Consider the following 24,154-nt stretch of genomic DNA (forward strand, 5'->3'; position numbering starts at 1 on the left):
GGCGCGGTCCCAGTGCCGCCCTAGGCACGGATCCAGTGCCGCCTCAAGGCTCGGTCCCTCCCTGGCCCCGGGCGCGGTCCCGGTGCCGCCTCAAGGCTCGGTCCCTCCCTGGCCCCGGGCGCGGTCCCGGTGTCCCCTCAAGGCTCGGTCCCTCCCTGGCCCCGGGCGCGGTCCCGGTGTCCCCTCAAGGCTCGGTCCCTCCCTGGCCCCGGGCGCGGTCCCGGTGTCGCCTCAAGGCTCGGTCCCGGTGCCGCCCCAGCTGTGCCCGAGGCGGGAAAACGCTCCCGGCGCGTGCTGGGGGCGGGGCGAGCGGGGCCGAAGGGGCGTGGCCTGCGCGCGCCGGCCCCGTGGCCGCCGTTCGGGCCGAAAGGGGCGGGGCCCCGTGCGGCGCGCGCGCGCGCGGCTCTACGGAAGCCGGGCAGGGCCGCTCGTGTCCCGGCGGCGGCTGTAAGCGGCGGCCCCGGCCTGGGGGGCTAGGGGGGGTCCCGGGGGTCCGGACGGAGCGGGCGGCGAGATGGCGGCACCGTGAGGAGCTCGGTAAGCGGCGGAGGGGCGGCCTGGGGCCTGCGGCGGCGGCGGGAGCCGGTGGTTGGGCCGGGGCGGGCAGGGCGGGAAAGCGGCCTCGGGGCGAAGCTGGGGCGGGAGAGGGCCTGGGAGCGAGGAGGGGCTGTGAGGGGGCTGTGAGGGGTCGGGGTGTGGGGCAGCGGAGCGGGGGCGATGGAGGCCGCCGCGGAGCGGGTACCGGGCCGGGGGGTGAGGGCCGGGGCTGATGAGCGGGTCCCGGCGGGCAGAGGGTGCTCAGTGTCCCGTGTGTCGCTCGCAGCACCCTCAGCACGGACTGGATGCCCACGGGCGGCAGGACGCTGTCACACGCTGCCCGCGCTCTCGGCAGGGGCACAGCGCTGTTCTGCCTTCGCCCACAGCTCCCCTTGCCCCGACCGTTCTCCTCCTGTGGCGGAGTCAGCCCCGGTTGTCGGTGCCCGCTGCTGTTCCCCGGTGTCTCCGGGCCATCCCCGAAGCAGCGGCGCGCTTTTCCCCTCTCCCTGCTCTTGGGCAGCTGGCTGCGCTCGGCCTGCGCGGCTGCGGGGGACATGGCAGAGCAGCGCTACTGTGTGGACTATGCCAAGCGGGGCACCGCGGGCTGCAAGAAGTGCAAGGAGAAGATCGTGAAGGGGATGGTGCGCATTGGGAAGATCGTTCCCAATCCTTTCACCGAGTCCGGAGGGGACATGAAGGAGTGGTACCATGTCAAGTGCATCTTTGAGAAGCTGGACAAGGCCCGGGCCACCACCAAGAAAATCGAGGACATCACAGACTTGGAGGGGTGGGAAGAGCTACAGGATGAGGAGAAGGAAACAATCAACAAGTACATCTCAGGTGAGGCACGAGGCAGTGCCAGGGTCACTTCTTTCTTTCAAGTTATGCCAGGGGTTGTCACCCAGCTTTGCCTTTGCCATGAAATCCTCATGGATTTGTGTGGCTTAGGAACAAAGTGTGTGGTGCTGCTCCAATCCCTGTCTCAGCCCTGTGGGAAAGGAAAGAAATGGTCCCTTCTACAGTGACACTCCTTGATTCATTTGTCACAAGTGATTGTGGACAAGGCCTAGGTGATTTAATTCATGGGCAAATAAAACCCATGAGGAAGCATCCATTATTTTCCATTTCCACCTTTTTCTGTGATCTTTAATAAATTACATGTGTTTCTAACTTTTGTTATCTGAAAAACATCTGGGTTTTTTTCTTCTCCGGTTCCTATTTCTTTTAAGGCTTTTTGCTTTGTAAGCTGCATTATATGGTGAGGGATGTATGAGATTATTCCTGATTGCCTTTTTGAACCTTTCTGCTTTCCAGAAGCCAATTCCAAGACTGGAGGTACCCCGAAGAAAAAGGTGATAGTGCAGGCAAAACTCACTGCCACAGGACAGCTGACCACAAAAGATCCACCAAAGAAATTCTCTGGATTCACTGGTAAGAATTAAGAAACTGATTCTGGGAAATCAGTTTCTTTTAATCTCAACATCAAGAGGTGTTTCAGCTTGGTTCAGATCAGGAGGTTTTTATCTATAGATGATTTAGGGGGTTTTAATTCTGGTTTGTCAAAAACTGTCCGTGCTTTCTTAGGCTGTCAGTCTTGAAAGAACATCTTGAAAGATGTTTGAATTTCCAGTTTTCCCAAGGAAACAAAGGTTCTGCCGTGACCCACATTGTCAGGCTGACTCCATCTCCCTGCATCCACTGGCTCATTCCAGTCAAATTCCAGTTATCCCATGTGGAGCTCAAAATCTGGAGGAAACTACTGAGGAATTCTCAGTTGTGTTCATGGAAAGGAAAACCTGTCCTGAGGAGCAGCTGCCAGAATGACAGCCAGCCCATCTGTGAGCTCTGACTGACCTGACACCCAGCTGGAGCTCCAGACTGCCCAGAGCCACAGCACAGCCAAAGACATCACCTCCTCTAGGGGATTGGTGTTGGGAGACAAAAGGGGATGGGGACATAATCCCCCATTTTTGATTTTACCTTAGGGAAGCATCTTGCTCTGAAGGGCAAAAGCTTGTAAAGTAGAAAAAAAAAAAAATTAATAGAGGCATCTGGAAAGAGAAATTCATTTTCACCATGGTTGGGATCACTATCATATTTTTCTGATAGAATTAAGATCTAGGAAGTTCTGGTGTAATTTGAATAGTAAAAATAGTTTGAAGGTTTTTATAAAAGTCATAAATTTTAGCGCTGAAGCTTTTCCAGCACACTGGGATTGTTCCCAGGCATTGGTAACTTCAACATTTGCTCCATGTTGTTAAAAAAGCAACTTGTGATGTATTTGCTGCAGCCAAGCCAAAGAATTCAGAAGATGCCCCTGCAAACTCTGCCCACAAACCCAGCCTGTCTGCAGCCAGGTGTGATCCCAAGCACAAGGATTGCCTGCTGCGGGAATTCCGCAAGCTCTGTGCCATGGTGGCTGAGAAGCCAAGCTACAACGTGAAAACACAGATCATCCAGGACTTCCTCAGGAAGGGATCTGCAGGAGGTATGGCTCCACCTTGGAATTCTCAGCCCTTTCAGAATCAGCTTCAAAAAAGATCTGATCTCAAAAGGAAAGGTGAAATGAAATCTGACTGTTGTGTGGTCCCAGCCTTGTGCTGTGGTGATTTCGGAACTGTGGAGGTAATCTTTGAAAAGTGAACTCTTTAAATAGAAAATTCAGACAAAAATGTCTCACTCAGGTGTTGAAGGTGCCAAATTCAGTGCTGAGATCAGATTTAGAGGCAAATTATGGCTATTTCCCCTAAGAATTCCAAGCCCCAACTGTGGGTTTAATCCCCAGGGTTATGCAAATGGACACAATCAACCAAAGCCTGGACATGAAAATGAATCCTCATAGTTATAATTTTTTTTTTCCAGATGGTTTTCATGGTGATGTATACCTGACCATTAAGATGCTGTTACCAGGTGTCATTAAAATAGTTTACAACTTGAATGATAAGCAGATTGTAAAGCTGTTCAGCAGGATTTTTAACTGCAACCAGGAAGAAATGGTCCGGGACCTGGAGCAGGTGAGTACAGACAGCAGCTCTCTTAATTTCTGCTGTTCAGCCCTTTGCTTATGGAAATTCTGTAATGGTTTAGGTTTTTTACTCCTTAGCTTGACTGTTAGAATGGGAGCTAGTGATTTATTTTGGTTTTCCTTGGCTTTAGCAGTTTTTATAGCATTTTCTGCCATCTGGAACCTGTAGAAAATCATGTTTGAGCAGAAAGCAGGATAAGAATTCACCTGGCAAAGCTTTAGAAAGCAAGACTAAAATTATCTAGGCGAGGTGGGCTGCATCTGTTTGTCTAAACTCCTTTGTCTGGCACATTCCTACAGAACTGATTTATATTACTCTTTTTGTACCATCACATATCAAAACTTGGGATTCAATTAACAGACCTGTCACTGGCAGCTGCAGTTGGTTGATACAATTAAGCTGCTACAATTGCAAGTGCTCAGTTGTGCACTGAGTGCCTGTGCACCCTCTGATTCACTGCCAGGTGCAGAAAAGGGGTGAATTAGATAATAAAGGTGATTCTTTCACATCTGTTCGTTGCCTTGCTGTGTACTGCCTTCTAGTGACATCACTAGCCTGTCCCACATCCTTGGATTTACAAGTGGATTCATCCTGAGGAAATAAAGGGTCTGTGCTGCTGCAGCAGTGAAAAATAGAGCCATGAGATGATGCTGGTACTCTTAATTACCTTTCTTGGCAAATTAAACAGCTGAGCAGCTTTATGTGTCGTGGCAGCTTCCTTAAGTGTTTGATTCCATGCAATTCTTCATGCAATCCCAGAATCACTCCTGTCCTTTTTCCTCACTGGAACCATGCAGAATCCCCAGTGGCACCCCTGTTCTCTGGCCATGCCTCTCATCCACACTCTGGTTTTGTTTTTGGAGACAGGGAGATGTTTCCGAGACCATACGGATCTTCTTCGAGCAGAGCAAGACCTGTCCTCCAGCAGCCAAGAGCCTCCTGACCATCCAGGAGGTCGATGAATTCCTCATCCAACTGTCCAAGCTCACCAAGGAGGATGACCAGCAGAGTGTCCTGCAGCAGATCAGCCGTAGGTGAGGGAAGGAATCAGCCTCTGAAGGTTTGCCCAAACACTGGAGTGGTTCTCTACAAGCTGGAGTAGATGAAAAATTAATCATGAGCCACCATTTGAACTTTATTAGCATCTGTAAGCTGCTGTTAGTGGTGTGATTGAGACACCTTGACAGCAATGGAGAACATTTATGGCTCTTGTTCATACCAGAGAGTTTCATCCCTGCCTGTCAGGACACTTCAGTCAAACAAGTGATTTGCAATAATACCCTAATGGTGTTTAGCTGTTGATGAAGTTGCTGTTCTTAAGTATGTTGGGAAAAGCCTTCAAGTAATTTAGACAAAGATTCTTGGTCTGGCTCAGTGTGTGTTGTCCTGAGGCTGAGGATTTTCTGATCAGTTACTTTTGATTAATTAAGTAAATTTTGGAAGGTCCATCAACACTGAGGCAGAGTTAATGTTGGCATAAATATGCTGGAAAGCCTTTTGGCTATTCCCTTGTGTCTCTGAGGGGTCATTGTTAACGTGTCCTCAGTTTTGTTTAAACCCTCTGCAAAGGGAGGGCCTTTTTTAAAGAGACCTGGCTGAGTTTCTTCTTTCCAGCTGCACAGCTTTTCAGTTCACACCTTTGCTGAATCTTCTCTTCTTCAGGTGTACGGGCAATGACCTGAAGTGCATCATCAGGCTAATTAAACATGACTTGAAAATGAATGCTGGAGCAAAGCACGTGTAAGTGACACGAACCCAGAAATGCTCATTCCATTTCCTGAGGCAGCAGAAGCAGCAGCAGCCCTGAGGCTGATCAGTGTCCCCCTGTCTCCGTGTGTTGCAGGTTGGACGCTCTGGATCCCAACGCCTACGAGGCGTTCAAGGCCTCACGGAACCTGCAGGACGTGGTGGAACGGGTGCTGCAGAACCAGCAGGAGTCTGAGAAGGTGCCAGGGCTGAAGAGGACCCTGAGCGTGCAGGCCTCACTCATGACCCCAGTGCAGCCCATGCTGGTAGGTTGGGTCCCTTCCTGGCAGCCAGGCATGGAGCAGAGACCCCCAGCTGGGGGGTCAGGAGCCAGGGCAGTACCTGTGCAGGGCTCAGGGCAGTTTAACCCCCAGCTGGAAGGGTCAGGAGCCAGGGCAGTGCCTGTGCAGGGCTCAGGGCAGTTTAACCCCCAGCTGGGGGGGTCAGGAGCCAGGGCAGTGCCTGTGCAGGGCTCAGGGCAGTTTAACCCCCAGCTGGGGGGGTCAGGAGCCAGGGCAGTGCCTGTGCAGGGCTCAGGGCAGTTTAACCCCCAGCTGGGGGGGTCAGGAGCCAGGGCAGTGCCTGTGCAGGGCTCAGGGCAGTTTAACCCCCAGCTGGAAGGGACAGGAGCCAGGGCAGTGGCTGTGCAGGGCTCAGGGCAGTTTAACCCCCAGCTGGAAGGGTCAGGAGCCAGGGCAGTGGCTGTGCAGGGCTCAGGGCAGTTTAACCCCCAGCTGGAAGGGTCAGGAGCCAGGGCAGTGCCTGTGCAGGGCTCAGGGCAGTTTAACCCCCAGCTGGGGGGTCAGGAGCCAGGGCAGTGCCTGTGCAGGAGCCAGGGCAGTTTAACCCCCAGCTGGGGGGGTCAGGAGCCAGGGCAGTGGCTGTGCAGGGCTCAGGGCAGTTTAACCCCCAGCTGGAAGGGTCAGGAGCCATGGTGTGCAGTGTGGGCTGGCTGTCCAGGGCTCAGTGTTGTTTAATGCCAGTTTAGAAAGCATCTCCCTCCACCAGGTCAAGTGTTCAATACACTCAGTACCTGCACCTTGAGTGCCACTGCCAAGCTAAAACCTTGCCTTGTTCTTAGTCTTGCTCTCAGTCTTTTGTATTTGTTTGCTGTCATTGCAGAAGTTGATTCTTTGTCTGGAAATAGTGTAAGCTTTCCAGTGGATTAGAGATTCAAATAAGCCTGGCTTTTTGTGTGAACAAAGCAGAGTTAAATATTTACTTCTGGGCTGAGAACACTCTTACAGAAGGCACAGTGCACATTTTAAAGCATTTGGAGGGGATAAGCACTGAAAAGCTGTAATTATCTGGGCATATGCAGATGATTCTAAGTGAATAATTAAGAAAAACGTGGACTTGCTAACAGAGGTTCTGGACAAAAATCTCTACAGGGGAATTCAGTGTAGCTCATTCATGAACTTAGGTAAGAGTAGCTTTATTTTCCACGTGTCTCCTGAGCGTTTGCCCCTGTCTCCCCCAGGCTGAGGCCTGCAAGTCCATCGAGTACGCCATGAAGAAGTGTCCCAACGGGATGTACGCCGAGATCAAGTACGACGGCGAGCGCGTGCAGGTGCACAAGAACGGGGATCACTTCAGCTACTTCAGCAGGAGCCTCAAACCTGTGCTCCCCCACAAAGTAAGCACCTGAGCACTGCCCCTTGTGCCAGCTCCTCCACTGCATTCCCAATAGTTTCCTTCTACAGGCAAGGAGGAATCCTTCTCTTGCAGACTTATTCATAATTTATAGAGACGTGTAGAATGTGGAAAAGCAACACTTAAAGCTGTAATCATTTAATTCTGGTGCACATTAAGAGCTTGAAATTAAGTTTCATCTGTTGGCTGTAAAATCCTCTCTATGCACTGCATTTTGGGAACCTTGGTTGAGTGACTTGGTTCTGTTTCTTAAAGCCTCATTTTTCTGTTTGTAGACTGCTGTGGGTACCATAGAAGTGCAGATGTGCCACATGTGCCTCATATACTTGTGGAGAAAACACCTGCTTTGGAGTGAATCCCACTCTTCAGTTATTTTTCTTTTTTTCTTCTCTTTTTTTTTCCTTTTCCCAAGGTAGCCCATTTTAAGGATTTCATCCCCCAGGCTTTCCCTGGTGGGCAAAGTATGATCCTGGATTCAGAAGTTCTCCTGATTGACAATAAAACTGGCAAGCCACTTCCTTTTGGGACTCTTGGTGTGCACAAGGTAAAAAAATAAATAAAACTGTTTTTTCATGTTTGGTGGCTGTTAGTCTGCTGACTTAAACAATCTATTATCACAGGATAATTTCAGAGCCCTGGTGCTTGTTAGAGCATCTGGGGAAAAAAAAATAAGATTATTGAGAAGCTGATATGGAAAAGCTACTGCTCTAATACATTAGATTTGATATTAGCTTGATCACTGGCAGAACTCACCTCCAAGATATTAATATTAAAATACTACTTTTAAATTAATATTACAATAATATTTAAAAAATCTTTGGAAAATCTTGCAATTGTGTCGTTGTTTCTCATGGCTTGAGCAATGTATGGCAGCCTGGGAGAGCACAGGGATGCAGTGATTATTCCATGTAAGTGTTATGTAGTGCCTGTGTCTAGACTGAATGGGGGTGAGGAAGAGGACAGGAAAATGAAAATTAAACTATAAGTGCTTAAGTTAAAAAGTAGCCATTAATCTGCTGTCTGTAGAAATGTGGTGGGATTTTTGCAGCAGTAGTGACAGATGTTGCATTGCCCTGAGCCATTAATATTTTTAACATTATTTCCCATTCCTAGGAAATGAACATTTTTTATCTTCTTAGCTTGTGCTTGGACACATTCAGTGTAAATCTTAATTCTCAGAATGCTTCTTTTAGAAGAGGCATAAGCTTATCATAACTAAAATATTACAGAGATAAAAAACCCTTCCTTTTATTGCTTTGCTAAAACTGTTTGCTGTGACTGCAGAATTCTATTAATTGTATTTCAGAAAGCTGCTTTCCAGGATGCCAACGTTTGTCTGTTTGTGTTTGACTGCATCTACTTCAATGACATCAGCCTGATGGACAGGTGTGTGTGCCAGGGCAGAGTGGCTGGGCTGGTTTCCCAGGATGAACTGGCTGGAAAACCCCACTGATGCAGACAGACCAGTTCACCTGGGCTCTCAGACTGGTCACTCACTGGGAAACCAGGGCAGCATGGGAGGGACCTTGCTGTGTCAAGGAGTTTCCCTCTGGAGCTCCTCTTGCTCTCCAAAATACTGGGATTCAGGATTACTGGGGAATCTCAGCTGCTCATCTTATGTCTTCTAAACACACTGTTAACATTGGAATTTCCATTTTATCACTTTCTGGAGGAGCATAAGAACTAGTTGTCCTCTCTGGAACTCTCTAGGATGAATAATTTAATGACTTTAACAGCTGTTTTCAATGTTCCTGTTGGGATTGCTGCTTTTCCCTCATTCTCCATGTCCTGCTCTAGGCCCCTGTGTGAACGGCGCAAGTTCCTGCACGACAACATGGTGGAGATCCCCAACAGGATCCTGTTCTCAGAGATGAAACACGTCACAGTGAGTCCAGTGTGCCCTTACAGCCCCAACCCTGCTCCTCCAGCACTTGGCTTTACGATTACCTCTGCAAATTCACCCTGGCAAAATGGTTCTCCTTCTGCTCTGTGTGCAGGGCTTCTTGAGCCAACATTGTATTCCCATCTTTTCCTGGCCCCAACCCCTTCAGTGTAATCTTAACTTGCACACCTCAGGTCTTCTGGCTTGTTAATGATTTTGTAGCCATTGTCACTGTGATCCTGCTGGGAGGAGTTAAATGCTGTTGTCAGTCTGTGCTGAGCAGTGCTGAGCTGTGACTGCAGTGTGGTTGAAGGCAGCCAGACTGTGCCACTTCCCAAACTGGCAGCCCTGAGACATCCTGGCTGCTAAAGCCTGCACTTAGGCAGCAGAATGCTGGGGTTTTGATTATGCACAAGCCTGATGTCCCCTTATTTTCCCCATTGCTGCTGATTTCTGTGGCTCCTTGGCTTTGGTGGAGAATGCTTGGACATTTTGGGCAGAAGGAGGTTCAAGAGGTCCCAAGGCAGTTGGCTGGAGCAGGAGGCAGGCACTGCAGACTGAGCAAATCTGATATGGGACATACTGGGACACAGCCACATCTCTGTACTTTTTAACCAGACAGACCTTCTCTTCTGGGGACATAATCCCTGCTTGGTCACTGGATGTGCAGCAAGGAGAAAATGTACAGGATTCTCCTTGGAAAAGTATTATGAAATATTAAGAAAAAGTATTCCCTCTGCAGGTGCTTTGGGTTTAGTGCACCACTGCTCCAAACAAAAAGCCTCAAGACCTCAGGCCTTTTTCCAGTCCTGAGCTAACCACGATCTGTCTCCTTTGCAGAAAGCTTCAGATCTGGCAGACATGATCACCCGAGTCATCCGGGAGGGGCTGGAAGGGCTGGTGCTGAAGGATTTAAAGGCAAGTTCCCATTCACTCTGTGCTGGTGTAAGCTGGGAATTGGGGAATGGCAACGGACAGGGTCAGCTCTGAGACAGAATCACACACTGAACCTTCTAGAAACATCTCTGGATTCCTCTCAATGCTGACATCCAGTCCAAGCTGCTCCTCCTGCTGTGCTGGGTAAAGGCCAGGGCTGTGTGAGGAGCTGCTGCCCACCAGGAGATGTCTCTGAGGGGGCTCTGCCTTCCTTTGCACAGGGAAATTACGAACCAGGGAAACGCCACTGGCTGAAGGTGAAGAAGGATTATCTCAACGAGGGGGCAATGGCTGACACAGCTGACCTGGTGGTGCTGGGGGCTTTCTATGGACAGGGCAGTAAAGGTAGGAGTTGGCTTGAGTCTGAGATCTGTCTGTTCAAGGAGCTCCCAAGGTTTTCCTGTTTCTGGGCTCCAGAATGAGAGTGGCTGGAGCAGTGATGCTGCAGCCCATCACGTCCTTGCTGTGGGTTTGCTGTGGGTTGGTTGGCACAGAGCTGGAGGTGTTGGCTGAGCTGTTGCACAGTGCAGGGGCTCTGTTCAGCTCTGTGAGTGGCCCTGCAACCATCACAAGCCCAGGCCCCTTTGACTCCCAGAGATGGAAAAGGGTTTTGGCTCAGAAAAGCTGTGGCTTGTGCTGTGGAAGGTGTGAGCCCTGCTGTCCCTGTGCAGGTGGGATGATGTCCATCTTCCTCATGGGCTGCTACGACCCCAAGAGTGAGAAGTGGTGCACGGTGACCAAGTGCTCTGGTGGCCACGATGACGCCACGCTGGCCCGTCTGCAGACAGAGCTGGACATGGTGAAGATCAGCAAGGTGAGAGGGGGGAGCCAAGGGGTGCTCAGCAAAGGGTTCAGCTGCCCTTGAGGTGCTGCTTCACTGCAGGGTGGAGGTGTCCTGCCAGCAATGAGTCAGAGTTAAAGCACATCGACCACTTGGCACAAGAGAGGTGTCAGAGCAGGCAGCTCCTGGAGGAGGCACTGCCTGGGCTCTGTACCCAGACACTGAGTGGGAAGCCAGGCACCATCTGTTTCCTGCTAGGACAAGGTTTTGTTGGGAAGATACCAAATTTTTATCTGGATTTTTGGGCACGTTGTGATTGGCAGAGGCAGTCACTAGATGGGGCTGTGAAGTGCTCGGTCAGACTCTGGCCTGTGGCTCCATAACCTGGGGTTGGAGTTAAGATTTCTGTGAGTGATTTATCTTGCTTTTCAGGACTCTTTATTTCTCCAGAGAGCTGAATTTTAATATTACCATGACATCCTGAAGGTCATTTGCATCAAGGTTGTAGAATCTTTAAAAAACAATGGGTAGTTTTACATGAATCACAATTGGAGCAACTGTTCCTGTTTCACACACAGAATGACAGGAATTGAGGGCTGTGTTTCAGGCAATATTTGCGATTTTTTAGATGAGAGAAATGGCTGCAGATCAGTGCAAGCTTCATCCAGGCAAAGGCAATGTAAATCCTTCCATGCTGATCTACTTCTAGGTTGTGTTTCAGCAGCTTCTGTTATAGAATTAAGTGAATTATGATAAGTGTCACACAGTGATTTTAATTTTGTGCTTTTAATTAATAGGATCCTAGTAAAATTCCAAGGTGGCTAAAAATTAACAAAATCTACTACCCAGACTTCATTGTCCCAGATCCAAAGGTAAGTGCTCTCATAATCATTTAACATTTCCCAGCCCTTGTTCTGCAATCTTCTATAAATCCTTTAGAAGGGCAACTTAGAAGTTGTCTCTGTTACAAAATGAATCTTCATACTTGGAATGGGAAATTAAGCACAAGTTTTTATCTCTCAATCTTGCAGGTGCATTTGAGGCTAAGAGCTTCATGAAGAAATCACACCTGCAGCAGTTTTGGGAAATATTCTTGTGCATTAAATCCCTTCCAGAAGTGAGCTTACTTTAAATTTGAGCTATGAGAAGTTTTAAAGGGTTGAAACACAACTGCAACCCAAAAGTTGCTGTTGTTGCAGGGAATGTGTCAGTATGCTCTGTATGCCTGAAGGAGAAGGTGTTACTTAGAAATTGGCATTTTGTGTCAGAGAAGGATTTCTGGCTCAGTAAAAAGTAGCTTTTTGTAATGAAGGCGAGCAGGAAGGTCAGTCTGTGTCTATGGAACTGAGCTGGGGTGGAGATGAGTGGGGGTGAGACACTTGGAGCTGGCTCCTGAGAGAACACAGGGGTGTGATGTGGCTTTCTCGCTGTGTTTAGAAAGCCCCAGTGTGGGAGATCACCGGGGCCGAGTTCTCCAAGGCTGAGGCCCACACTGCGGACGGGATCTCCATCCGCTTCCCGCGCTGCACCCGCATCCGCGACGACAAGGACTGGCAGACAGCCACCAACCTGCAGCAGCTGAAGGTGGGGCAGCGTGGGGGGCAGCTCCTGGCACCAGTCTGTGCTTCACAGACAAATCACAGCGTGCACTGAGGGCTGCCTGTGATGGCACCTCCCGTTCTTCCTTTGTGCCAGGCTCAGGCTGGGTTGTTCTGCTGTGGAGGCTCAAGGTCCCCTGAGCTGTTGTGGCGGTGTGGCTGTCAGAGAATTCTCTGCTGGAATTGGTTCCATCAGCTCTTGTGACAGGCTGAGGAATTGCCTTCCTCAGAGGTGACCCCAGAATCACAGAGTTAGTTCAGTTGGAAAAGACCTTTTGAGATCAAGTCCAGCCTCTGACCTGACACCTCCTCATCAACAGTGCCACGGCACCGAGTGCCACCTCCAGGGACAGTGACTCCCCCAGCTCCTTGGGCAGATCTTTGTTCTCTCCAGGCTCACTCAGCTCCCCCTCGGTTGCTGAGACTGGGAGAGGCATTGGGAAGTGCCTGTGGGTGTCCTGGGGCACAGGGACCCCGTGGCACCGGTCAGGAGCCCAGGCTGCAGCCACCGCTCACCCTCCTGTGCTGAGGGGCAGGAGCCCAGTGCCAGCCCTGGCAGTGGGAGAGCTGGGGCTGCTCTGCTCGGGGGAGTTGCTGCAGTTTGGGGCTGGCAGCAGCTGCCAGGGCTGCTTGTGGAGCAGGAGTGATGCAGCCCCCCAGGGCCTGCCAGTGAGGAGGAGAGGGGAACAAACCCCTCTGCAGATGGGCCCTTCCCACAGTGAGCACTGGGCTCATCCTCAGGCTCTGGTGAATCAGGCTCTGGCTCTGTAGCAGATGATGTGGATGTGGATTTTTCTCCTCCCTGTGTGGCTTCCCTTAATGCCAGGAGAGGGTGGAATGCAGAGAGCTGGGACAGAGTTGAGAGGAAAATGAGTGGAGAGGTGCAGGAGGAAAAAGCTTTTGGGCAAACACTTCAGAGGGGAGAAAACCAGAGCAGTGTCTGCATCCCAGCTCATGTCAGTGTCAGACATGATCAGTGCTGTTTCTGCTGGGCAGGAGCTGTACCAGCTCTCCAAGGAGAAGGCTGATTTCAGTGTTACAACTGGGGAGGAAGACGAGTCCACAGCTGGCAGCAGTGGAGAGAATGATGGGAATTCCAGGTCTTCCACACCTCACAGCAGTATTAAGAGTCCCCCAAGCAAGTCACCTGCAAAAGCCCAGAAGGCAGAAGGTAAGATGATGGGGCTTTCAGGAAGGAGCCTGGGGCTGTGTCCTCTGTGCTTGGGGCAGGCTGGCTCTGGATCCTTGATGATCCCACTTTTCACATGGACCTCAGGGATAATGGGCAAAGCTGATCAGATCCTTGGTTTGGCCCAGTATAAATTGAGTAGCCATGGCTCTGAGGTGTCCTGGGATTGGGAAAGGGTGGATGGAAACAGCTCTAAAGATGCTGTTCAGGTGTTCAGTGCTCCCCTTTCTGCAGGTCACAGCCTTTGGTTAGAGATTGTTGGCCACGAGCCAGCATTTAATTTGATTTGGATGGAATTTGTGTGTATAGAGGGACACGTGGCTGGAGGTGATTTCCAGGTGAATTGAGCTGGAACATGGAGCAGATTGCTGAGCAGTTTCACAGAGGACAGAGTGGTGACAGCATGGAGGGCAGCTGGGAGCAGCAGCCTGGGAATGGGGCAGGAGGCTGCCCCACACCATTTGCAGTAGAAAATGTGTCTCACTAGTGGCAGCAATTCATGGATTTCCAGAAACAGGGGAGGAAACTTCTCTCTTCTGCTCTTTACTCTCCCCCCCAACGTTAACACACAACCAGTATCTCTACAGAGCACATGCACAAGCCAAATTTCTGTTTTTAGAGAGCAAAGGAGTGATTGGATCCCCTCAGAAATGCGAGGAGAAACGAGGGGAGAAGAGAAAAGCATCCGAGATGGAGGACAATGGAAAAAAGGTACAGGGGGGTCCAGGACAGCACCACGGCGGGGCAGGGGAGGCCGAGGCAATGCTCTGTTCACTTCCATTCCAAGGAATGTTTTGCCCAAGCTCTGCTTCTCCTTCCCCCCCAGCAGCCACTGCTGGACATTTTCACGGGGGTGAGGCTCTACCTGGCACCCTCCGTCAAGGACTTCGAGCGAATCCGCCGCTACTTCATCGCCTTCGACGGGGACCTGGTGGAGGAGTTCGACACGGCCTCGGCCACCCACGTGATTGGGGACATTGATGACAACCCCGGGGCACAGCGGGTGACTCCCAGGTGGATCTGGGAGTGCATCAGGAAGCGCAGGCTGGTGGCCCCGTGCTAGCAGAGGGGGCGGTGCTGGTACACAGAGCTGGGCATAGGGACAGGGAGACTCCTCCGTGGGGATGTGGATAGACAGGAACTGCCCTCAGGAGTAGCTACAAGGATCCAGAGCAACCCTATGGAATGAATTAAAAAAGTTCTCTGAAGAAATGTCACTGCTGAATCCCCTTTTCCTGCCTGTACTGTAGACCACTGCCCTCAGCCAGGTGCTGCTTTAGGCTCCTTGGGTTTTTAAAGTTTGGGTATTTTTATAGATAAAGAAATAAAACCGAAGCAGCTTTTCTCCTTTGCTGTCAGAACTCACTTTCCAAAGGTTCTTCTCTTCCTGTTCAGGAAAATGGACCAGCAGCCCATGGGACTCTTGGCTGTGGTGCAAAGGTCATTTGTGTTGTCAGGTAATCCTTTTCCACCTCTTCTGTACCCCCCACTAACAACACTTCAGCATCTGGGATCCCAGTTTCTGGCTGAGGCTCAGCAGTAGTTGTAGGATCTTTGCTTGTAACAGAGTCGGAAACAAAGCTAACTAAATCACATTTCAGCTTTATTATAAAATTATAAACCAAACTTCTGTACCAAAACTAGTAAGTTTAACTGTCATAGTACCAGAGGATTTAATAGTGAATAACATGCCCTTTCAAGTAGAATATTAACTTTTAAAATCTTTAAACAGTGTACATAAAGCACATAAATATTTCCATTTACTTATTAGTTCAGAACATTATATTCCTTTGGATCATTAATCAGTTTCCTCCAGGTTTTGATTTTCCTTTAAAAAACAACTCACTCATATCTATAAGTAGAGAAGCCATTTTTACAAGGGAAACAAGAAGAGTCCTCCCTTCACAAAGCACATTTTGGAGTCACAGGGTGGCTGGATCTTCTCATCCCTAAAATTTCAGGCATTGATCTGCAGCTTGATTTATCTGCTGTAGAAAATAAGCCTACCCTCAACAAGGAAAAGTACATCTATCCATAGGGGAATCATCTTCCTGCTAAATTCCCCCAGCCCTGAGTTTATTGAAAAATAATGACAACATGAATTTTCACAGTGAATTTCCTAAATGAGGCTGTTCAGCACTTTGTGTATTCCTGCAGCTCCTCGAGGTCCCTGTGCTCTCTCCAGAGCAGAGTCACTTCTTACCTGCCCTTTTTTCTGTGATGCACTGACTCGTTCAGTTTGTTCTCGTGCTGGATCTGCTAAACCTTAAGTCAAAGATTAAAGAACAGCCTGACCTTTCACAGAGCAGAACTCAGAATGCTGAGTTCAGGGAGCTGCAGTTTTGTGGAGTTTTGAGACCACCTCAGTGATGAGTCCATGGCTCTCTCCTGCTGCCTCCTGCTCCATGGATTTCTCACCTCAGGGGCTGTTTTGGCTGCAGCTCCCAGAGCCAAGACCCTGCGCTCCCTGCAGCTGAGCTGCTGCTCCTGGAACTGGCTCTGCTCAGAACACACGAGGGCAATGTGCTGCTGCCACCATTCCACTGCACAGGAGCTCTGGTGCTGCCCCTGCAGCTGCACTTCAGTGCCCCAGGAGCAGGGAGGGGACTCCCTGCAGCTCCCCTCTGGCTTTGTCATCCCCTGTGCCCAGAGCAGCCAGGAAAGCTGCCCTGCAGTGAGGGCACAGTGCCCTGCTGATGGACACTGAGGCCAGCAGGATGCTGAAGCTTGGCTGTGGAGCAGCACCAGTTACAGGCAGCTCCTGCAAGAACTGCCAGACTCCTCTAGCGAGTCTCTTCCAGCTGAACACACTGCCCAGGAGAGCTGTCAGGGATCAGGCCACAGCCTCTCTCCCCACTCACCAGCAGAAAGGAGAAAATTGCTTTTGGTAAGCAGTGGAAGGTAACAGAAGTGTAGACCTGGGCCCTGGAGAGGATGGGAGAAGCTGATTGGCAGTGGAGATTGCTCATAGATCCACAGGAGACAAATGATTCCCTTCTAAAAAAAGAAAAAGTCACCTGTACTTAAATATGATTGTGTAGCAGTGGAGTCCTCAGGACTCTGCAGTTCTCTGGTTTCCCCAGTAAACCCTGGGGAATACTCAAACCTTGGATTTGTAACTCCCTCAGCAAGGGCAGCTCAGTTTGAGCCCCATCTCTGGCACATGCTGTGAAGTCAAAGTCGACAAAATCAAACCAGAAACGTCCCTCTGGCACAGAAACAAAAATCCAGCACACAAGGCAAGGCTGAGCCTTCCCAGCCTCCCTCCCCAACAGTTTGCAATAATACAAAGATAACCTTGATATAAAATTACACATTTTTCCACAACTGCACTAGGCTAGAATTAGGGAAAGCAGGGACGGGCTGCCTGTCCTGCAAGCATAACAATTTTACATTAAATTAAAAGTAAAATTAACAAGCACAGTGACATTTTAATCTTTGAAAAATCAAGTTGTTGCTGAGCATAGCCTGAGCAGCAAAACAAAGGACACTTTTTGAGACCCCAGTTCACTTTTATTATTCAGAGGAAAATACAAAGCCTCTGGAGCCGATCTTCCTGGTGGAAAAGCTGGGCATCCTTCTGTCCTCAAATTATCCTAGGATGGAGGTGGTTAATGATTGCTGGCAATGAGCTCCAACGAGTCCAGGCACTGTGGTGTAAAGCACGACGGCGGGATGAGCAGAGTGGGGCATGGCTTGAGCAGAGCAGTTTTCCCCAGGCTTCCTCCTTCCCTCCCTTGCAGCGGGGTCTGTGCTAATCTCCAGGGTAACTATTGGCAGGGATGTTGGCCCTTTCCCTAAGAGCACTGAGGCTTTAAGGCACAGCAGCCCTGAGCCAGAGGCACCTTTAGGTCCTGAAGACGTGCACGGCCCTGATCACGTACTGGCGGCAGATGGGGCACTCGCTCATGCGCTTCCCGCACTTGGTGCACGTCACCATGTGCCCGCACTCCAGCAGCACGCAGTCGGTGGGAGCATCCATGCAGATCCTGCACAGGTTGTCCTCGCTGCTGGGGGGCCCAGCACCACCTGAGGGGACAGGAGAGCACGGGGGGGGGTCAGACAAAGGGAGGTGTGGTGGGTTTGTGCAATCCCAGCTGGCTCTGCTGTAGGGATTCCCTAAGGGACAAGGGCTGCAGAGGAATTCCCCTTGTGGCTGCTCCATCAGCTGGCAAGGAGCACAAGTTTTAGCTTTTACACTTATTATTCCATGTCTATTATTCTATTTCTGTGAGATGGAAACAAATACCACTGAGATTCTCAGTGATGAGGCAAATGAAGCAACATGGGTCTCTCTTCCCAAGTAACAGCACAAGAGGAAATGACCTCAAGTTATGCCAGGGAGGTTTAGGTAGAAATTTTTCCTGATATCCATTTTCAAAAGGGTTGTCAAGCTCTAGAACAGGCTGCTCAGGGCAGTGGTGACATAAACAACCCTGGGGGAGGGTTAAAAGCCATGTGGATGTGGCATTTGGGGACATGGCTTAGGGTTGGCCTTGGCAGTGCTGGTTGGACTGGATCTTGGAAAGCTTTTCCCAAAAAACAACTCCATGATTAAGGATTCACTCACCAGTTTGATCGTCAGTGTCCAAAACTGCAAAAGAAGAAGGGAGGGATTTGGTAAGAATTACCAGGCAGGGGCTGAAAACCTTGAAGGAGTTGTTAAATCAAACATGCTTTTTGCAGATCAGCATGGGAGGCTCAGGCTGGGCTCTGATCAGCGCAGCTTCAACAACTGACAAGAAACTTTCTCCTACACTGAGCTTACAGTTAATTACAGAACAGTTAAAGCTTCCCAGAGATAAGGGATCCAAAGGGATGTCTCAATTTTTAAGACAGCCTTGGAATGTGTGCAGTTTGGTTTCCCCGTGCTGTACCTGCAGCAGCCCCTTGTGCTGCTGTTACACAATCACCAAGTGACTGAACACAGACACACAGTGAATGAAAGAAAAAGACAAATTGCATCAAAAGCACAAGATAATGAAAGACTATAACCCCACAGCTGCTGCCTTAAATCTTGGATCATCCATATCAGGTGATCACCACAAAGCCTAGAGAGACTGGTTTAAGAAAACAACACTACTTTGGACAGCACTGAGAAACAAACGTATGAAATCAAAGTGTTAAAGTTTCTCTTGTAAGTAATTTACAAATACGTGTCTTTTTAAGAAATGCCCTTGTAGTGCAAACTGGCCCCTGGAGAATCAAGCCAGATATATTCTCTATGCACCTGTGTTCCCTCCCAGCCACCTGTGCAGCAGGAACACTCTGGTGGTGAGAGTGAAACCCAGCTACCCCCAGCTGGGCAGCCCTGGAGCCACTGCTCTGAGCACATGGCCCAGTCTCCCAGCTGCTCTTTGTGGCATTTTCCTGCCTGGGCAGGGCATTTCCCTGCTGGCTTTGCCAGGTGCCACGAGCCCAGAGATAAGAGCTCAGCATATCCAGTTGTGTCCAGCCAGCTGCTGTGAGGGTGAGGCAGTGCCCAGTGAGATCCATCAGGGCACACACAACACCAAGGGTGAAGGATGCACAGCCCTTGTGCTGCTGCAGACTCCCAGAACTCTCCCTAAACAAGGAGTGGTGAGCAGAGCTCTGCTCCTTTCACTCTGTACAAAACTCTCTCCTTCTCCTCACTTTGCTGCACCAGAAATGCAAATGTTAAGTACTATTTTCTTCTACAGCTGTCCATAAAACGGCTAAACCTGGAAAACAGGCAACGTTTGCTAAGTTTCTTACCTAGATGTTGAAGGTCCTTCTCTCTGTAGAGGCGAGTGACCCTCTCCAGCAGCTCCCACTTCTCACAGCAGCCTTTGTAGTTGACGAAGTTGCGGGCGAGGATTTCCTTCAGCTGCCGCACAGAGAGCGCGTTGATGTCCCCGATGCTCGTCAGGTCAGACAGGGACGCCTTCCTGCCCAGCACCAGGTTATCCTCGGAGTCACTGGACTGGGAGGGAGCAAAGAGGGAATCATTCTTGCCCCCACCACCTTGAACTATGACTTCAATGCACTTTCAGCATGTGCATTAGCAGGAATTCAGGTTTGGATGTACAGAGAAGTGGCTACTCTGAATTCATCTATCAGAAACACAAATCTTGAGATAGAACTAAATCATTTCTGCTATGGTGTCCAGAGCAGTGACACCATTTCTTTCTGCATGTGGAGGACAAGATGATGCCACACAAGAGGTTGATTTGGTTTGGTCAGTCTCAGTTACTATTCACCCCTGGCAGCAAATCCAGCCCAGGAAAGCTGGTGTTCCCTGCCATCCAATTCCAGGACACACAAACCTGTGTCTCGTCCTCTGCTGCTGCTTCTTCTGCTGCATTCTCAGCTGCTGTTCCACAGGCTGGGCTCGGAGGCACGTGGCCATTGGCCTGGAAGAGGAAATAAAGCTTTCACCAGCTGTGGGTTTCTGAAGGGAAATCAACTCCAGGGCAGTGTCCCTGCAGTCCCTGATCTCTGGAAGGACACGGGCAGGATGAGGCACAAGCCAGGCACACTCACACAAAGTAACATTGCAGAAGCTGAACCTTTAAAGGCCCTGTACAGAACTCCAGGTTGGATCAGGAGGAGACCAAATTTATGCACCAAAATTGTTGGTTGTGTATCTGCAGTCCTTCCCTGAGGGTCACTCTGTGCTGTGGTGTGATGGCAGAGCTCTCAGTGCAAGGCTCTGCAGAACCCTCCTCTAACAGCTCAGATCTGCAGTCACCTGGCAAACACCTCCTCAGCTGGGTCTGGACAGGGCAAACAGGACACACCGAGTGAGGGAGCAGCAGCCACGGAGCTGGAGAAGAAAAGCTGGGCAGTTGCTTTGAACACTCAATCAAATGAGCAGTGTAATTTCAGCTGACTCACCCCCAGCAGCCACTCTTCCCTCTGGTTTCCTACTGACAAAGAGACTGTAATGTTACCATCCCACTTATCCAAGTGGGGACTTGTTAATATTTACAGAGCTCAAGAATAACAATCAGGATCAAAGAGCCTGAACTGCAGCAGGATGTCATGCAAGTTGAGACAAGAAGCTGAAATGTATCACGGGGCAGTGAGGGAAGACAGCAGAGCTGGTAAAAACTGCAAAACCAGGGAATGAAAATGTCTTTTAATGATTTGTAAAAAACATTTTCCCAGGAGAACTCTTCTTTTGAACCAGATATATCTGCTGAGGAAGCAGAAGGCACACACATTTTCACAGCTCTGGCCCACAGGGAACTGAATACACCCATTAACTTTGTAATAGGACAAGGAGCAGATGTCGAACACTGAGTAAACTTTCCTTAGCAGAGAGCAGAAAGACAAACAAAGCAAGGTCAATAAAAAATAATTAAGCTCAAATGCCCCTGCCAAGGTTCATCAGAACTGCAGGTTCATCATAAACCAAGACTTGGCAACAGACTCAGGGTTTGCCTTCTATTGATCTGAGTGCAGGAGACACCAAAAACCTCACCCACCTCTGATCAGCTCCAGCTCCAAAACTGCTTTAGACTGTGCTTGTTATCTGGCACAGGAATTAAAGAACCATATCAACTATTTAATTACACCTACAAACACATGTCAGGAGCCATCAGTAAGTACCAAAGGAAGCAGGCACAGGAGCATAGTGTAACAATGGAAGTGTGGACCAGAGCACCAGAAGAAACACACCCCAGAGCAGTGATAATGTTGTGACAGTGAATGCTCAATATATTCAGCACTGCCCACCAAATTCAATTCCATAACGAAGGGCACATTGAAGTTAGAGACAGCAAGTCACAGCTTTACACAGCAAAACCACATGCAACATCCTAGTGGTAAATCCATAGATGGAGATGAATGAGTTTGCAAAAGATGGGTCTGGCCAGAGACTGTACCTGTTGGTGTTCCTGAGCTTCTGAACTTGAGATGGGATCTGCAGACACTGAGGACTCATCGTGTGAGGTAGGAGAGGCCAGGCTGGTTGGGGGGTGACTCACAAAGTCTTGCTGTCCAGGAGCACTGGTATTAAATGTGTTTGTTCTTATCTGATCTTCCTGGGTAATTGGAGGCTGCTGGCCAAGGATCAGGAATACCAGGTCCTCCTTTTCACGACAGAACTCTGTGGAGATCTCATGGAGTGCCAAGTAATCTCGCAGATCCTTCACCTTCATCTTGATCAGCTCCTCCCGCTGAAAAGCCGTGGCTCGGAAGCGCTGGCAGAGGTGGCAGAGCAGGGGCCCACCCTCGGGCTGGTTTGAGCAGGATGTGCAAAAGTTCTTCTTACAGTCCAAGCAGATGTGCTGGGAAAGAGAGGGGAAGGAATCAGAGCCAGCCCGTGCCCTGTGCCAGCAGCACAGGGCAGCGCTTCCCTCCCGGCCAGAGCCGAAGGAAGCAGCAGCAGCTGCTCTCAAAACACATCAAAACCTTCCAATCCATGCAAAAGTGCCAGGTGTGCTGGTGTGTTCCCATGTTCATGGGATTACCATGTTCTTACAAGAGAAAAAGGAGTCATCTCCGAGCAATCAGCAGGTTTCTCACTTCTCAGAGAAGCCCCATTCCCTCTCCATTTACCCACAATGAAATGGGATATCCTTACAAGATTCCCACACATGACAGGAATTTTCTGCACCTGCTCATGCAGTTTAAGCCAGAGGAAATCAGGAGATTGAAGCAGCAGACTTGTAAGTGAATTCCAGCTAGTTTGGCATATTGTTCTGTGTATTAAGAAGCTCCAGCATTGAAGGGAACTACTTAAAAACATTTTTTCTTTCATAAATACCTGCTACAAATGATGTTCCTCCCTCTTTTTTTTCCCTCCAATTTGCTGCAATCACAGAATGAATCTTTGTTTCACCATAAGAGGGACAGGGAACAGCAAGGTCTCACAGATATCAAAGAATCTGACATTTATTTATACAAAAATAGCTTATTTTGAAAAGAATATGCACACTTTATACCAGATAGTGCTAGACAGAAAGTGTTGGAAGTTTTGGAAATATTATGCCCCAGTGGAAAACATTACAGATTGAATTCCATTGTTAAATGTTTGTTTTTGATACTGTTCTGATATGTCAACTCAGGGCTTGATTTTCAGAAGTTCCAAACACTCACAGTCCTTGTTGACTTCTGCAGAAACTTGACTGTTCAACCCTTTGGAAAGGCAAATTCTACATTTTCCAATAGGAATAGCAGCAGAACAGCCACATTACGTGCCTGTGAAAAAGTCCTGAGGGAAAAAAGAAGTGGTTTCAGTGCTGGTTAAAAATGCTAATTCACAATCTCAGAGAAGCCAAGCACCTCTGTGAAATCCTGACATCCTGACATCAGAGCTGTGCAAGGAAAAACACACAGGTGGAGTTGGAGAAGCAATAAATACAAACTCAAAGGCAAAAAACTGGTTTAGGAACTGCTCTAGTGATTGAAGAACATCTCTAACTTCCCAGCAGGAAGAAAGCAGATGTTGCTTGTGTTTTATAGGGTGTAAATACACCACTTGCTTACCTGAAACCCTCCCTGCTCCCCAGCTAACACCTCCAGGCCTCTCGTTTAGAGCCTGTACTACACTCACAGTGACACTGGAAAGAATCCCAATTTCCTGCTCAAGCAATTTAAGACATGAAAATTTCTACCACAGAGAGAAACTCTTGAAACCTCATCTCAAAACTGCTGTTTGGGGGCCTGCCAAGGAAAAGTGACTTTCACCAATCACAAAGCAAGGCAGGAAGGGCAATTTCCACAGAACATCCAGTTTGGAGGAGATTTCCTTAACTTCATCACCATAAAAAAAAATTAATATGTAATTGACTTTTTGTGACCCTGTGATTGCAGGAGCAATCCTGTTCCTTGGGGAATTTTCAGGGCAGAGACAGGAACTGATGGCTATGTGTGCTTAGAGCAGGGAAACAAAACAAATCCACAAAAGCAGAGAAGTGGAAAACAACCCTGTTGGTAACACTTGGCCTCCTCTGAATCCCCCATCTCTGACATGGGAGCAATCAAAAGAATTGAGATTTAAAAACCCAGATTGCCAAACTGGCTCCAGAGGGAAGCCCTGTATTGCCAAGGACCTTCCACCAGCCAGAAAACCCCTACTTGAGCACTCCCATCGTGAGGTATCACAAAGCAAACACAGCACAAGGGCTGTTCTATCAAACACATTCTTGCAATTAACAGTAATCCTGCCTCAGTTATCAAAGGATACATTTGGGAAGTGAAAGTAAACCCAGGCATGTCTCTGGTTTAGCAACTCATCACTAGGATTTATCTTCAGAGAAAAACAACCTCCTCAGCCTGTGTCTGAGCACCAAGTGTTTAAACGTGGATATTTTGGCTACATCTCAGCATCAAGCAGCTTTTACAGCTTCACTGAACTCTGTCTGAAAGGGCAGGGATTCAAGGCACTGGTCTCTTCAGAAGGATCAGTTTCAAACGTTGTTGTACATTTAAACTTGCTCCTAAAAGGTCAGGCCACGTCTGAGTGCTGCTCCCTGACAGCACAGCATGGTCAGACAGCCCTGAAATGCTTCACATGGGGCTTTTTGTTGGCTTGGTGGGTTTGGGCTTTTTTAAAGCAATCTAGGCTATCTTTATGGTCAGCAGTGTAGAAGGAATTAATTTTTATCCACTGTATTTCAGAATAAACATTAACTGGACACAAGTTCAAAGGTGCTGCCTCTCCCAGGAGAGAATGCAGTTTTCCACACTGTCCTCACAGCACAGTGAGATTTCATACACTTCTCCCTCCTTAGCAACAGCACTGAGGAATTACCATGGCTCACAAACACACCAGTGTGTTCTCAGTGATGTTTTCACTCCCTCAGAGACCTGGTGGATGAGCTGTGGCAGCCCCTC

The 24,154-nt window shown here is 49.2% G+C and overlaps 2 protein-coding genes across 6 annotated transcripts in view; one reads left to right on the top strand and one right to left on the bottom strand.

The window, feature by feature from the left end:
* Nucleotides 1-381: 381 nt before the first annotated feature.
* Nucleotides 382-14,707, top strand: LIG3 (DNA ligase 3). 3 transcript variants are annotated; one of them, XM_058854284.1, is made up of 20 exons: nt 382-537; nt 824-1,377; nt 1,852-1,968; nt 2,828-3,025; nt 3,400-3,551; nt 4,431-4,597; nt 5,226-5,303; nt 5,407-5,575; nt 6,790-6,945; nt 7,375-7,506; nt 8,269-8,348; nt 8,760-8,847; nt 9,685-9,762; nt 10,002-10,125; nt 10,452-10,594; nt 11,359-11,433; nt 11,999-12,145; nt 13,156-13,330; nt 13,968-14,059; nt 14,175-14,707. In XM_058854284.1, the coding sequence occupies exons 2-20, from the start codon at nt 843-845 to the stop codon at nt 14,409-14,411; spliced, it is 2,943 nt and encodes a 980-aa protein (XP_058710267.1). In that variant the 5' UTR covers nt 382-537; nt 824-842; the 3' UTR covers nt 14,412-14,707. The 3 variants fall into 3 exon arrangements, with proteins under 3 accessions (XP_058710267.1, XP_058710268.1, XP_058710269.1); XM_058854285.1 differs by having other exon boundaries at nt 14,178-14,707; XM_058854286.1 differs by having other exon boundaries at nt 389-537; nt 924-1,377.
* Nucleotides 14,708-14,930: 223 nt separating this feature from the next.
* The window catches only part of RFFL (ring finger and FYVE like domain containing E3 ubiquitin protein ligase), a 29,073-nt gene continuing 19,849 nt past the window's right edge, over nt 14,931-24,154 (bottom strand). For all 3 annotated transcript variants that reach the window (XM_058854289.1, XM_058854287.1, XM_058854288.1), the window contains 5 exons: nt 21,199-21,603; nt 19,636-19,722; nt 19,085-19,292; nt 17,919-17,942; nt 14,931-17,377 (listed from right to left, as the gene is read on the bottom strand). In XM_058854289.1, coding sequence (XP_058710272.1) covers nt 17,196-17,377; nt 17,919-17,942; nt 19,085-19,292; nt 19,636-19,722; nt 21,199-21,603 — 906 coding nt within the window. In that variant the 3' untranslated portion in view covers nt 14,931-17,195. The remainder of the gene's footprint in view (nt 17,378-17,918; nt 17,943-19,084; nt 19,293-19,635; nt 19,723-21,198; nt 21,604-24,154) is intronic.

This window comes from Poecile atricapillus, chromosome 21, assembly GCF_030490865.1.
Source record: "Poecile atricapillus isolate bPoeAtr1 chromosome 21, bPoeAtr1.hap1, whole genome shotgun sequence".
NCBI lineage: Eukaryota > Metazoa > Chordata > Aves > Passeriformes > Paridae > Poecile > Poecile atricapillus.

Bases quoted from the DNA above. Each gene is read 5' to 3' on its own strand.
- LIG3 (XM_058854284.1), top strand. From the start codon at position 843: ATGCCCACGGGCGGCAGGACGCTGTCACACGCTGCCCGCGCTCTCGGC. The intron at 8,349-8,759 runs GTGTGTGTGCCA...GTCCTGCTCTAG, and splicing joins GACATCAGCCTGATGGACAG to GCCCCTGTGTGAACGGCGCA. The intron at 14,060-14,174 runs GTACAGGGGGGT...CTTCCCCCCCAG, and splicing joins TGGAGGACAATGGAAAAAAG to CAGCCACTGCTGGACATTTT.